General features: G+C 35.5%; 1 protein-coding gene across 1 annotated transcript in view; it reads left to right on the top strand.

Annotated features, from left to right (window-relative positions):
* Positions 1 to 14,807, top strand: part of PTPRZ1 (protein tyrosine phosphatase receptor type Z1) — a gene marked incomplete at both ends in the record, with an annotated part of 122,446 nt that overhangs the window by 29,651 nt on the left and 77,988 nt on the right. The window contains one exon of the mRNA XM_081330331.1: positions 1,730 to 1,795. Coding sequence (XP_081186457.1) covers positions 1,730 to 1,795 — 66 coding nt within the window. The remainder of the gene's footprint in view (positions 1 to 1,729; positions 1,796 to 14,807) is intronic.

Below are 14,807 nucleotides of genomic sequence, written 5' to 3'. Positions count from 1 at the left end.
AGATATAATTTGATCTTTGGAGATAACAATTAATTAGACTCAATCTTTTCTAATAGAATTATATTTGACAGGTAGTTGGGAGATTATTTTTCTCACTTGCCAAGTCATAGTATGCCATTATAGATGTACCAGAAAATAACAACAGCTATCTAATGTATACCTCTAGAATTATTAGAATTCTGCTCAAATCAAGTTTCAATTAAGTGTTGCAGAAGCTTAGGTTTTTTAATAGAATGTATATCTTGGAATACCATATCCTTCTTTCATACAACCAATAATCAATGGGATTATTTCACTATTAATTAAAATGCAATGTGAAATAAGATAGAAAAAGATATGAGCCAGATAAAAATATCTATACTATGGTGGAAAAATATATTTTTATTGCAAAAATTAATTTTGCATTAAGACTAATAGATAATATAAAGCAACATTGGTTCTACTTATATATTTCAAGAAGACAGATAAGCTTAAATGTTAATTTTTTATGGAAGGAACACGAGTTTTGATAATGCTAATGATACTAGCTGATTTGTTAATCATAATAGTGGAATGCACATAATATTCACTTCGACCATTTTGGACACAGCTTGAGAGTTTTACTTCATCACTTTTATAGGTGATTGGAAAGTTCTTGGTTCTAACAGTAGGAATTTGGTTTCTTTTCCAGCATTTAAAGTAGTTAGATGTATCGGGGCAGAAAATTTGAATGTGATTTTTTTCATCACACAAGAAATCTTGACTATTCAACATATGAAAGCTTTCACTGTTGCAAAAAAGTAATTCTGTACTCATGAAAGAATATTTGTGTCCTAGATGGTGAAGACTGGCTTAGGAAATGTTGTCAGTTCTCAGATTTTGGTCTAGCTTTGTGTTTCCTGCACCTAGAATGGGAAGACAGGGAATGCTGTGGGTTCCATCTCCTAAGAAGGTACATCTGGCAGGACTCAGAACAAGGGCTTTCTCTGTGGTGGCTCCCTCCCTTTGGAATATCACCCCCACAGAGATTTGACATTCTTTCGTAGGGCCCTGAAGACCTGGCTCTGCCAATGGTCCTGTGGAAGCCAGAGTGGGATGGAGCCCATCAGATAGCTTGTTTGATTGCTTGTTGTCGCCAGGGTGGTGGTGGTTGTGGGTATTGTTTTTATTCTTTTATATTCTTTATATTTTATATTTTTATGTTTGTAAATTACTCAGAATCATTGAGAGTGAGTGGATGGCCATGCAAATCTTATAAACAAACAAACAAACAAATAAATACATAAATAAATAAATAGTTTCCCAGTGCACTTTGGAAAGCTACATTGATTTAAGAAGTAAAGACTAGGACAATGGAAAGAAGAACTAAGTGAAGGTTTCTTATAGAGTAGTACAAATTAAATGCATATTTAGACAGATAGGCATTAGTTATTTTTAAGAAAGGTCAAAGTAAATTTCAGTGTGATATTGACTCTTGGAGAATTTAGGGTCATGTCCATGTACTTTTCTTGGCCACAAGACAGACATGACTTTGCCGTGGTTTTCCTATCAAGGTATTTTCTCCACTTCCCAGGGCAGTCCATAGAGAAGTCTCCCTGAAGTCTTCCAGGCATTACATTTTAGCTTCCAGGCCCAAAGTCAACCAGATGCTACCTCTTGTACAGGCAATTACACTGTGTCACTAAAATAATATTTAAAATAATCCTCTGCTGTTTAACATTAACTTTTTATGTTGCTTGTTTGTCTTTAGAACTGATTCTTGGCTATTTTCGACCACAGCGAAAATTTGAAGAAGCTGTTGATTGGTCGTATTCAGGTAAGTACGTTATCTGCTATTTCACCAAGGGTGCTCACAGAGTATGGTCAAAAACATCAAGAGAGAAGCTCACATAAAAGCAAGCAATCCATTGATCATACCATTTTGACATTTTTTGGATACTCCTATTTCACAATGCTTCATTACTACATTTCAGCAAGTTGTTTTTTTCCTGGCCAAATCAAATTGTTTGTGTTGGCTGCGGTATGAGCTGATAAAGATCGGTTATTTAAAAATGTGCTCTGTGAACCTAATTAAAAATATTAGAAGGTCTTATGCCGGTCACTTATTCACCTATTGCATGAAGCCTCTGGACAATTTTTTATAGCTCCCAAAGCCACACTTGACTACAGTTTTCAGAAATCAGTGTCATGATTTTGTACTATTTCTAGCATGGGGAAAAAAGGTGGTAATTCTTGAAATAAGCAGTATAATTTGTGAAGCAAAAAAGTGCTGATCAATCTTTCAGATCCAGAAAAGAATTAAAATCTTTCTAACCATTCCAACTATTGGGTCCTGTGTGTCAATGTACTTGAAATGCATGGTTGGTCATTAAAAGGTTGCTTACCCTGAGTTATGGCAAAGAAATATTAATTTTTGAACTGCATTTGGCTAGATTTTTTTCCCCTTTTTTTCCTTTAGTGAAAAGAGGCAGAACCTCTTTTCACTAAAAACACTAATGCATTTACTACAAACCTTTGTACTTTCAGGATATTTAGGACAATTTTGCCCAGCAGTCTCATTTCCCATGATGCTTCTGAATTTTCTTGATATATCATTTTGATTAGCAATGGGCTGGTGCTCAATCTGGTCTACAACCACTGCATGGTCTGATTTGTCATTTTCAAGCTTTTTGCTTTTCCTACCTGTGTAGCAAAGCAAAGTCTTGCTAGCTGGATCCTGTTCAGATCTGGTTTACCAGACTCTGCTTTTTTTTAAGAGATATAATTGATTTCCCACTAGTCCCCAGTCCTTTTCCTCTATGTTTTCACCATCACTACCAGAACTCAGTTATCTCCTCTGAGATTACTACAGATTTTTTCCCTTACGGTTCCATCATTATTCTACTGCTGCAGTAATCAAAGCAATAGGAAACAGATTGTTCTTTTGTTCCTATATTGCTCTGTAGTTCCATGGAAACTTTGTAGCAAGGATGAAAAAGTGATTCAGTATCATAGAAGTAAGTAGCACTGCAACTTAAAGAGGTTTTTTTTGAAAACGAGAAAGGGGAAATGTACTGTGGGTTTGAAAGAGGTGGGAATGCAGTGGAAGCATAGAAAGTTGTGTCCACTGGGAGACCTAAGAGTTCAATGAAGTATGAGCTTCTACAGTTAAAGATAATTTGTTGATTTAATGGGTCATTATTAGATCAATCTGAACATTCTTTGATCACACTATGGAAAAAATAAAAATTGCCAATCACAGGGAATGCAAGAGCCCAGTAGATAGAAACATATGAAGGGTACTTCATATAAACATATCAGTGTAAACATATGAGGAACAGTTGCAGCAACTGTATGGGAATGTCTAGTGAAAAGAAGGACTAGGGGTGATATGATAGCAGTGTTCCATTATTTGAGGAGCTGCCACAAAGAAAAGGAGGGCCAATCTATTCTCCAAAGCACCTGAAGGCAGGATAAGAAGCAACGGATGGAAACTAATCAAGGAGAGAATCAATCTAGAAGTAAGGAGAAATTTCTTGACAGTTAGAACAATTAACCAGTGTAACAATCTGCCTCCAGAAATGGTGAATGCTCCAACACTGGAAGTTTTTAAGAAGAGACTGAACAACCACTTGTTTGGAATAGTATAGGGTTGCCTGCTTGAGTAGGGGATTAGACTGAAGACCTTCTTTTATCTGTTAACAGAACAAAATGGCTCCCCTTGACAGTGACCATCCACTGGAGGGAAAGGGGTGTGTCAGGCCCTGTAGCCAGTTGGAGTTGGGGTTGCTACTAGGATGAAATGAATTGCTAAAGTCCACCTGTTTGATGGGCTCAGGTCAGAACACAGCAGTTTTGAATCAAAGCTAAAATGGGTATGGGGTGCATTTAGAGTGAGCTGGGGAGGGGAAGGAGGATGATATCATCCATCCCTACACTTAGGAACTAATGAGTGGCCCATTCAGCTGACAGACCAAGCTGAAAAAACAAATTTTCTTTTAGAAGGCAATCACCTGAGACTTCAAAGAGGCAGTTTGGTCCAGGTTAGAAGCCAGGAGACTCTGAGTTCTAGTCCTGCCTTAGGCATATAAACGTTGCTTGGTGACTTTGGGCCAGTCACTCTCTATCAGCCCAATCCACCTCACAGGACTGTTGTTGTTGGAAAAATAGGATATGTTCCTAATCCAACTACCTTGAATTATTTATAAAAACAATAAAGATAGTATGAATGAATGAATAGTCTTGATTCTTTTACAATTGCTTGAAATCAAAACAAGTTCCAGAACATGTGGGGTAGGTCTCAATGCAAAGCTTTTGAAAGAGGTGCTTCGTGTTGGAAGATCCACTTCAATATGCAGTGCTTCATTGCACTAGAGATAACAGATGTAGTTTGTGTAGAGGTTTCCTTCTATGACTTATTTACATTCTCTTTTAAAATTGTTTAATATGTTTCTAATTAATTAGATTGATCTTTTCAGAGCTGTTATTATTTTGCTTCTTACTATCTTTCTCTTTGGGTAATGGAATGGAATGTGCATGCATAGACATGTAGAAACATATAGAAGCAGCTGCCAAAGAAGCACATAAATCCTGCCCAAAATGACTGGAGACTGATGATTAAATTATTGCAACAATATCTTCTTTTGGAATTCCGGGGTCAGAATGTATTGGTTTGTCAGTTTGAATTAATTAATTAACCCATTACTGGGAGGCACCAAAAGTATTTTGTTTCGCCACAGTGTAGAATCTAAATGCTCAATGTCATATAATAATATGATTTTTATTCTATTCTATTATTGAACTTTGATTAGGATTTGTAGTGCGTTTGAAAGACTTCGGAAAAATTGGTTTTATTATTTTCTTGGTTGTAAACTGCCTGAATACGTGTGGTATAGAAATCCTTAACCTGTATAAATAATAGTTGCTTCCAACTGTTTGGGCATTCTGGCCTTCTGTTTCTCTTTTCCCAGACCTTTAGCTTGATTTGAAGCTTGTTTTCACTAATGGTTTTAATTATATTTTAGTTTTTATGATGTTAAACAATTTTCTGTTTATTTTGTCTTACTTAATATGAACCATGCCATTGGAAGCAAGTCAGGGAACCATTGAATATAATATAAAAATGATTTTATCTGATTCAAGTTAACCTAGACTTTTGTCAGAAACTTAAAGGGAGATGGGAGGAAATAGATGTGTTCTCCCACCCTTCACAGATTCCCCCATAAAATTAGCAATTCCATCACTAATCTCCTGCATCAAATTAATTTTCCCTAAGACTTTAAACTATAATGACTTCATATTGTTTTATATAAATTAAAAACCAAAAGAAATTGACTTGCTGCCAAAAGAGGGATAGTCACCCAGAATGGCAGGTGACACACTAAGCCTATGCTAAATCTTGTGTGGTTCTTTTTATAGTAGTTTTGTGTGGGAGAGGGAAGAGTTTGCAGTTATGGCATAAGGGCATGGAGATTACCTGCTGTGGTCCCAGGATGAATTCTCCTCTGGGGCAAAACACAAGCACAGAGGGTCAAGTCAGATTTGAAGTTATTGCAGTGTCTTTTCTCAGTCCGGTCCATGTGTCTCTGCAACTATAATTTTGTAGAAAATCACAAAAAACTTATAAGATTATTATTTCTAGTTTGAACTGAAGATAGAGTAAAAGTATTTTAGTTCATTTCACAAAGGACTAAAGTTTCAGTCCTAGATACATTTGCAGAAAGTAGGATTTATGGGTATACATGGGTAGAATCGGATGGCTTACCAGAGGTGTGTATTTCGTTTCAGATACCAAAGCTCTTGAAATAGCAGTCAAAGCATGTTTCACTCATCTACCATTGTCAAACATTAAGAAGAACATGCCACTTTCCATTATAATGAAGGCTTTGCAAAAATATTAAATGATGCAAAGAAATGGCCTTCTTGAAATCATGCTCCTTTCGAAAGGCAGATAACTTACCACTGGCTTTCAAGTCAATTCTTTAAGAGACCTGCATATTATCACATTTTTTGAATGCAAATTGAATGTTTCATTCTGTTTCACAGAGTAAATTGTTTGGGTTTCCTAGATGATCTGTGACAAAATAAATTGTTTTCAGCATTCACAAGGACGACTTTTGGTCTTAATCCAGGTCATTAATTGGCTACTGCCAGCTCTCTTCATTGAGCTTTGTGAGGTGAACCTCTGTCTTTAAGATATTGGTAGCAAAGAAAGTCAAATGCTGCTTGTCACATAAATTGCCCTGTGTCACAGGTTCTTTTTAAACTGTATCCAATTTGATTGACTCCAACTCAAAACGTACACAGGACCTTAGACAAGGGGATTTTTATATCTCCATATAAGGATTAGGGAGATGTTTTATTTTGAAAAAATATCCAAGATACAAAAATATATGTGTGTGACTCTTTCTATGTATGTTGTGATACTTTATTTCTATTACTGCTTATATTTATACAATGTTCTCTACTATTTTACTATACTGGTATTCATCCTTCTATGCTGTACTGTATTATTTCCATTAGAAGTGTATTACTACTACTACTACTATACTGCTATTATTGTTAGGCTACAACAGTGTTTTAACAGATAAAGTACTGGGATCTTTTAAGTGCTGTGCCTCTTTTTCTTCCTTCAGTCTCTGAAACATACTTTTATTTGGCTGCTTTCTCTGTTTGTGGTGGTTGTTGAGCTTCCAAAACACACACAGCTCCTCTTGTCTCCTCCCCCACCTGCTTCAAGGTTGTGGCTTTCATAACCAATTCTGACCTGCTGACATTGGGGAGAAAGCTCAGTACAGGTGCCTACTATTTTCTTAATAGCACACTCTGTGACTATAAAAGTCAAGGTTGCTTGTAAGTTTAAGAAGTAGCTATTGTAAGTTTTCCATAGACCAAAGTGAGTCTGCTGGGCATAAAGTTGGACTTTGATTATGCTTGTGGCACATCTACCAGCAGTCCTCAACTTACAACCATTTGTTTAGTGACCATCTGAAGTTACAACAGCACTGAAAACAGTGATTAATCACCATTTTTCACACTTTCAGCAATTGCAGCATCCCCACGGTCACATCAAAATTCAAATGTTTAGCAACTTGCATGTACTTATGATGGTTGCGGTGTCCCAGGATCATGTGATCATCTGATGCCACCTTCTGACAAGCAAAGTCAATGGGGAAGCCAGATTCACTTAACAACTGCAGTGAGTCACTCAACTGTGGGAAGAAAGGTTATAAAATGGGCCCAAACTCACTTAACAACTTTCTTGCTTAACAGTGGAAATTTTGGACTCAATTGTGGAAATTCTTTGAGAACTACCTGCATATACCTAGCAGGAAATTAGTTATTTGGTAACTTAATGCTGTCAGTATAGGTAAAATGCTTTATGTTAAAACCTCAGTTGACCAAAGCTATGATAGGTGGTGAAGATCAATATCTGTAGACTCATTTGGGGATAAGCATGAGATGTGGAATATTGAGATTTGGAAAATAATAGAAGTAAATAATAAAAAAGCAAGAATTTAAGCAATAAAAATATGTATCTCTGAAACAAAAAAGGGAGATAAGTCAGAGTGAAGGTTTCCTGAGTTTGTGGAATAGAATTTATGAATACATCTATGGAAAGGAAAATGTTGATTTAATTATGAATGCAAAGACTAAAATGTACATCACAAAATATGCATCTATGTTAAGTAAATTTTGTGGATGGAATTTCTAAGTGGTGATAGTTGCATGTTATGCTTCAGTGAATGATGATCAAGGAAGAATTTAGAAAAGAGTTCAGGAGGAAATTGTGTGACATACTGAATGACAATACCTAGTTTAAGCACAAATCTATTCATAATGTACAAAGCAAAGAAATGAATATAAATGTAAATTTATCGTCATAATCATAAAGCTTGAATGATTTGGTTAAATATGAATGAACAAATTAGGGAAGGCTGTCTGGATGAAAGATTTTGGACATGGGAGAGATCATTTTTGATAGCATCAAGAATAGATCATGGGGGAAAAATTCACATGGAAGAGAAAGAGAGTAAAGTATAGTATAGGACAGGGGTCAGCCACTTGGACCTGTTTTCCAGAGAAAAGAAAACACTGGGAGCCACAAAACTCACGCAAGAGGGGGGGAGCTTGATTGAAGAGTTTAATTAAAAAGAAATAGAGGCTGCTGTGTATGAGTTCTCTCTCTCTCTCTCTCTCTTTCCTTTCCCTCTCTCTCTCCTTTCCCTCTCTCTTTCTCTCTTTCCTCTCTCTCCCTCTCTCTTTTCTCCCTCTCTCTCCCACTCTCTCTCTTCTCTCCCTTTCCTTCTCTCTTTCTCTCTCTCTCTCTCTCTCCCCTCTCTTTTCCCCCCTCTCTCTCTTTCCTCTCTCTTTCTCTCTCTCTCCCCCCTTTCCCTCTCTCTGATCTTCTGCTCACCTGGCAAGCTGGCTTCACACTGTTCTCCAACAAGCTGACACACATTCTTTTTTTTAAATAAAGATTTTATTGGATTTTATAGGGTTAAGGATAACATTTTAGAAGGCAATGTGGCAATTGGGTTAAACAATAGATCAGTAATACGTTCTTTAGTGAGTATCTCAGGTTGCATCATCAAATATTTCTTCTCAGTTTCCCTTGACATTTGCAATTTCATATTTAAGCTAATAAATTTCTAATTATATCAAAATTCAGTAAAAATTATTATCACATTTATAAATACATTTTTTTCTTTTTTTATACATATCTTAATAAATCTCGATAAACAATCAATGTCCTGTTGTTAAATTATAGCTAATTTTAATTTTTAATTGCAGTATTCCAGTTTGACCTTTAATATCCATAGTATTTAACTTTCAGGTAACCCAAATTTCCTTTATCTCACTTCATTAAAGTTATAATGTCTAAAATACACCTATTAGAACAGGGGTGTCAAACTCGCAACGTCACATGATATCGTGCGACGTATCGGAGCTTTTTCCCCATTGCTGGCAATGGGGTGGGCGTGGTTTTGTCGTGATGCATCTGGCCCACGAGCCGGCAGTTTGACACCCCTGTATTAGAACTTAAATATGTTCTTATTCTATTCCATAAACATTTTCTACTTCCCATCCTAATAGATCACTGCCTTAATAATAGAGTGTCCTTTATTAGTTCAGATCCATCATCTATATTCACTGGGCTAATCACTAATTCAAACCTATTTCCTAATAGTTAATTTAGATTTCCCTTGTTAATCTAAATCTTCAATATTCAGCCAATTAATCCCCTATTTTTTACTATTTTTATGACTATTTTAAATCTAGCACTCAAATTTCCCTTTGTTTCAAAGTCCCCCTTTAGCCAATTAACTGACATTTTAGGATCCTCTCTAATAAATCAAGGGCCCCCAGTTTTTCAGCCTAATTCTAGCTTTCTTCTTTTGCCAACCAGGCTTCCATACCAATGTTTTTAAATCATCAGATAGATCTGTCTTCATTCTTGTATTTATTATTTGGATTAAAGGAGACCATCTAGTTGCAAATTTTCTAAGAAGTCTGGCCCATTTATAATCATTAAGTTGCCCTGATATCCCAGATCCCCATATTTGTTCTGGTATAGTTGTCTTCAAGGGACGCGGTGGCTCAGTGGGTTAGGACTTGAGCTTGTTGATCAGAAGGTCGGCAGTTTGGCGGATCGAATCCCAAGTGCCGCGTAACAGAGTGAGCGCCTGTTACTCATCCCAGCTTCTGCCAACCTAGCAGTTCGAAAGCACGTAAAAAATGCAAGTAGAAAAATAGGGACCACTACGGTGGGAAGGTAACAGCGTTCTGTGCGCCTTTGGCGTCTAATCATGCCGGCCACATGACCACAGAGATGTCCTCGGACAAACCCTGACCCTTCGGCTTTGAAACGGATATGAGCACCGGCCCCTAGAGTTGGAAACGACTAGCATGCATGTGCGGGGGAACCTTTATCTTTACCTTTTATAGTTGTCTTCAATTCGATCTGGTCCTTTTCTTCCTCAAGTTTCTTCTTCTGTTTTTTGTCAAAGGTCATTTCCAGTTTTGGAGTTATAGTATTGTTATCTGGATTTTCAGTAGAGTGTGCTTGTTGTTCTGTATATCCCTCTGCCTTGGAGTTGACTTGTTCCACTCCTGTTGTTTTTTGGGTTAGTAGTTTTCCAGCTGCAACCAGGGTTTCGCTTTCTGGAGGTAAGCTGGCACCTTTATCTTTCAAATTAGATTTAAGTTTCTCAGTGTTTGCAAGAATACTTTTAAGTATAAGTTTAAACATATCCCGGATCTTTTGGAAGTCGTCCTCCATTTCTGACATAGTTAAAAATGATATTTCTAGTGAAGGCTATTTATTAGAGAAAAGTCAGTAAATGTTCACCTCTACTGTTCCTAGAAGCCAGTTCCACTGCTCAGCTGGTCTCTCAGAAATAGGTTTCTCATAGATAAAACCAAGGTCAGACCTGGGCTATGACCAAGTCTCTTTGTCAGAAATAATAAAACTATTGTGCCAAGCTTAGCCACAAGATGTCCCCAATAGCATTTAGAAACTTTTAAATTAGGCAAAATGAGATAATAATGGGTATAAGCATCAAGACAGAAGTTTACAAATTGAGGGCATTTGCTGATGATTTGGTTATATTCCTGCAGGACCCAAAAAATAAGATAGAATACAGTATATGATGAGGAAATTATGATGAGGAAATCAAATGAGTTTGGAGCGTGATTCTAAAATGTGTTTAATGTGTGTAGAGATTATATTTATGCAGATAGTGTATAAAATGCCACTAGGATTATGCATTTTAGTAGTAATGTACCAAAGATCAGGATAGTCATATTTGACAGGAAACAATTGCAATTAAACAGAAAGGGCAAAAACCTGGAGCAAGTTAGATGAATGTTTGTATTTTGGTAGCAAGTGTATTAAGGATGGCAAAATAACTTGTAGAAGGCCTATCTATTTGGTTGCAAAGAGTTAATAGTCTAAGGTTTCACTTAATGTAATAAGCATATATTATAGTAAGCAAAATATATAAATCTTTTATCAAAATAACGTATTACTAAATCTGAGAAGATAGAGCAGTAAAAATTTGTTAAAGAATTGTAGTTTTATATTGCACTTTGTAGATACATTTGGTTTCTATAATATCTATAATGTTACTGATTCTTCTATATATTTTTCTGGTTTTTATTAGCACTGCTATACTGTTGGTTATACTTTTTCATAACTTCAGGTTGTAATATTTATCACATATATATTATTTTAAAAAAATAAAAAATGGGTACTTATGACGTTTGTGTAGAGATAGAGTAAAAAAATAAATATGGACTGATTACTGATGACCGGGATAAAAAGTAAATTTGGATGAATTGGTCATATTATTAAATTTATATGCTATCCATCTTGCTTTCAAATGACTTATAGAAGGAATTAATGGGAACTGAATTGAAAACAAATATATTAAGGGAGAATGGATGAACGTGAGGAAGGGGAAGACCAGGATAGTCATAATTGGATGGAAATGATGATGTTCTCAACAACAGGAGTTTTTTTAAAGGCAGGGTGTTTTAAGAACAAAAACACAATACTGAAATAGTACGTGGAGTTGGTAAAAGCACAGATGATTTACAAAGAGATATATGAATGGTGCTAGTGTAGAATAAATTTAGTTGTATACATCTTTGAATTCTTTGATTTATTATATTTTACTCTATTTCCAATTGTATATTATATTGTTTATCTGGAAAAGGATTACCATGATGAGTAAATTCCTGTATTGTTTTACACAAGAAGTGACCTTTTCTGTCCCATCTCTTCTGGGTTAATTAATGAATGCGCTAAACTGTGAATTAACGAGTTTATTTAATTGTTTTCTCAAGCCTGATCAGTGTTGCTGAACTACATACAGTCAAAGAAAGAACATTTCACTGGCTGCTGAAAGATTCAGGGATGAATTGCTTGAGCATAAAAATGTACAAATCCATGAAAAATGGTTTGATGTAGTGTTGACATCAGTGAAAGAAATTAACACTAAAGGAAGATTACATTAAATGATGTGAAAGGGGTACTAAAAGTTGAGGGGAAAATGAATATTAAGACTTTGATTATACTTCATGGCTAAACTATATAAATATCCTTCTTCACATGATTATAGTTCAAATCCTGGAATTGCAGAAGTATATTGTAATTTCTGATTAGTCTCCAATTATATTATTACTGATTATATACTTTCTCTGTCAGAGATTCATAGTAAGTTTTGAAACAGTGATAATACTAAGAGAAAGTTTATTATAACACTGCAGAAATATGAGAAGAAAGAGTTTTAATAAAATATACACTGATTTCAAAGTAGAATTTAACTTAATTTAACAAAAATGTCAAGAGAATATGTATAGTTTGAAGAACAAGAAAAAGAACAGCATAGTTTTAATGTTTTTATCTTATTCTCCATTTTTTAACATATTGAATTTGGAGATGAATATTAAGAGTTTCCATATAATGGACTAATGGGATAATGGGAGAAACCAATAGTTCCTTAAATAAATTAATTGGCCCTGTTCATATGTAGCAAAGATTTTACCATAATAAGCAATAAATTTAGTCTAAGAATAAATGTTCCTGAATATAGAAAAACATGCATGCAGAAATGTACATTGTTATTAGAAGCAATATAATAGTGTAATAGTGGTTTAAAAATCCCCAAATGTTATCCCATTTTCTTAATAACCAGTATGAAAGATTAGAACTTTTAATTAAAGCAATTTTATGTATGTATAATATATATCCTAAATATATTAGTTATACTCAGTTCTAAAACATTTTATTTCTCTCCAAATGTAAGATTTCATTATGTAGGACCAGAATAATAGCATTAATTTCATGCTCTGTAGGCTTTAAAATAATATTGATTATTGAAAATGTCAGAAAAAGAATACAAAGTAACATTTCTGCGTATTTTAACTTTTATTTTGACATATATTATTATGGTGCAAATAATACTATGATGAGTAATGTGAAAATGCATAATTTAGTACAGAAATTGTGCAAATAAAAAATAAGATTCATATGTATATTTTTCAATTAGGATTTTAACATTCAGGTCATTTATCAACTTAATTGATTCTTATAACTAGTTTGAATTACTCTTAGTGGTGAGGCATGTATCATCACTCCTACTGTATATTCTAAAAAACACCACAAATCCAATGACTTTTCATAGTTGCTTCCCCCATTTCTTACTATTGATTGAAAAGAATCAAAAACCTAACAGCATTATTTCTGCACCAAAACAAAATTATAAAAGGTTTATACATTCCATCATTTGATGCCTGTAGAATTTCCATGCATGTTTGTGGATTATGAGATATTTATTAGGCAAAGGAAAGAAAAAGTGCCTCTTTGGGATTCTATTTCCATTCTGTTCTTTATTGTTGCTGGGATTCCTGATTTATTTGCTTTCCAGTAGTTCATTTTTGTTTTTAAAAAAATCATGCTATTCAGGATAGCAATTTTATGCATTCTTGGGTTTTGCCTTGTTGCCAGTTTTTTTTTTCTAGCACTAATCAGCACCGTATGGATAGTGGGCACAAGATTCTTCAATGCAAAACAGAAAATGTGTGTCCTTTTGCTTGACTTATTCAGATATGTCAAACACAAGGCCCATGATGTGGTTGGAACAGGTCCATGGAGCCACCCTGGAAATGATGAGGGTCTCGTCCCAGCCACATCAGTGCCGTCCTGGCCAGTGCGCACAGGAGGAGGCAAGCGCATTGGGGCTGGTGGAGCCCAGCAACAACTGCAGCTCGTTGGCCCCTCAGCCGCTCATTGGCCAGCAGCAATGGCCAGGGTGCACTGGCGCACCTCAGGGCTTGGCAGCCAGGCCATCTCCTCCCCACAGCAACAGCAGGAGCCCCGTCATCCATCCGTTCTCCTCCAGCCCAGGAAGCCCACAAGCCTGGAGGAAATGGCCAGCACAGCCTGCCAGGTGTCTGATAAGCTGCGCTCGGTGCCTGCCCCACCTGCAGTGCATTTGCACACCTCAGGGCCCTGCAGCCAGGCCACCCCTGCCTCACATTGCCCCTGTTGAGATGTACTGTTTTATTGTTCATAGTATATTTGAGTTGGGTTTATATGTTATTTTAGTGTTATACTGTAACTACGTCTCTGGTCATTGACCAAAATAAGTATTATTTTATTATTTTCATCTGATTGATTTAATTGTTGTGAGTTTGCAGAGTTGTGTTTCAAAATGAGCAGTGATATAGGTCTTATGGATGAATAAATTAGTGTACTGCAACATTTCTATTCTTCCCAATTTTTGTTGAATTTTGTTTCCTTGATATTAACATCTTATGGTTTATTATATGACAATATTTTATATTAATACATTATAACTTAGGTTAAAATTAGTGAATTCTACAGTTGCCATTGGCATCAAGTAGTTTATTTGATTAATATAAGACATCAGAAACAGTCAAAGTAACGGTTGCTGATGGGCCTAAATTTGGATTAAACTTAAACTTAAATTTAGATGAGACTTCTTGAACGCTCCAAATTAATGAATAACTTTCATTAAAACGAAGGTATATTTACAGTTATTAAAAAGTTATTTAAAAAGTAAGTTTCAAATTATATTGAAAATAAATTCATGTTGATAACATAGTTTGTCAGAACCATATGCAGCGAAGTCTTCCCCTTCTAACTGTGAGCTCTGTCTCTCCCACACCCTGTTCCCCAGTTGAGAATTTTTTGTTGTTGATCCACATGGAAATAAGATTGTTAACCTTCATTCATCTAAAGACTTTAGGATAATAAAATTATTTTGATGGTCAGATACCACCTTCCACACATAGAGCTCGAAGTTGTTGAACAGCTGCAG

Source organism: Vipera berus (genome assembly GCF_964194415.1).
Source record: "Vipera berus genome assembly, chromosome: 6".
Classification (NCBI taxonomy): Eukaryota; Metazoa; Chordata; class Lepidosauria; order Squamata; family Viperidae; genus Vipera; species Vipera berus.
This window is presented reverse-complemented; position numbering and strand designations above follow the sequence as displayed.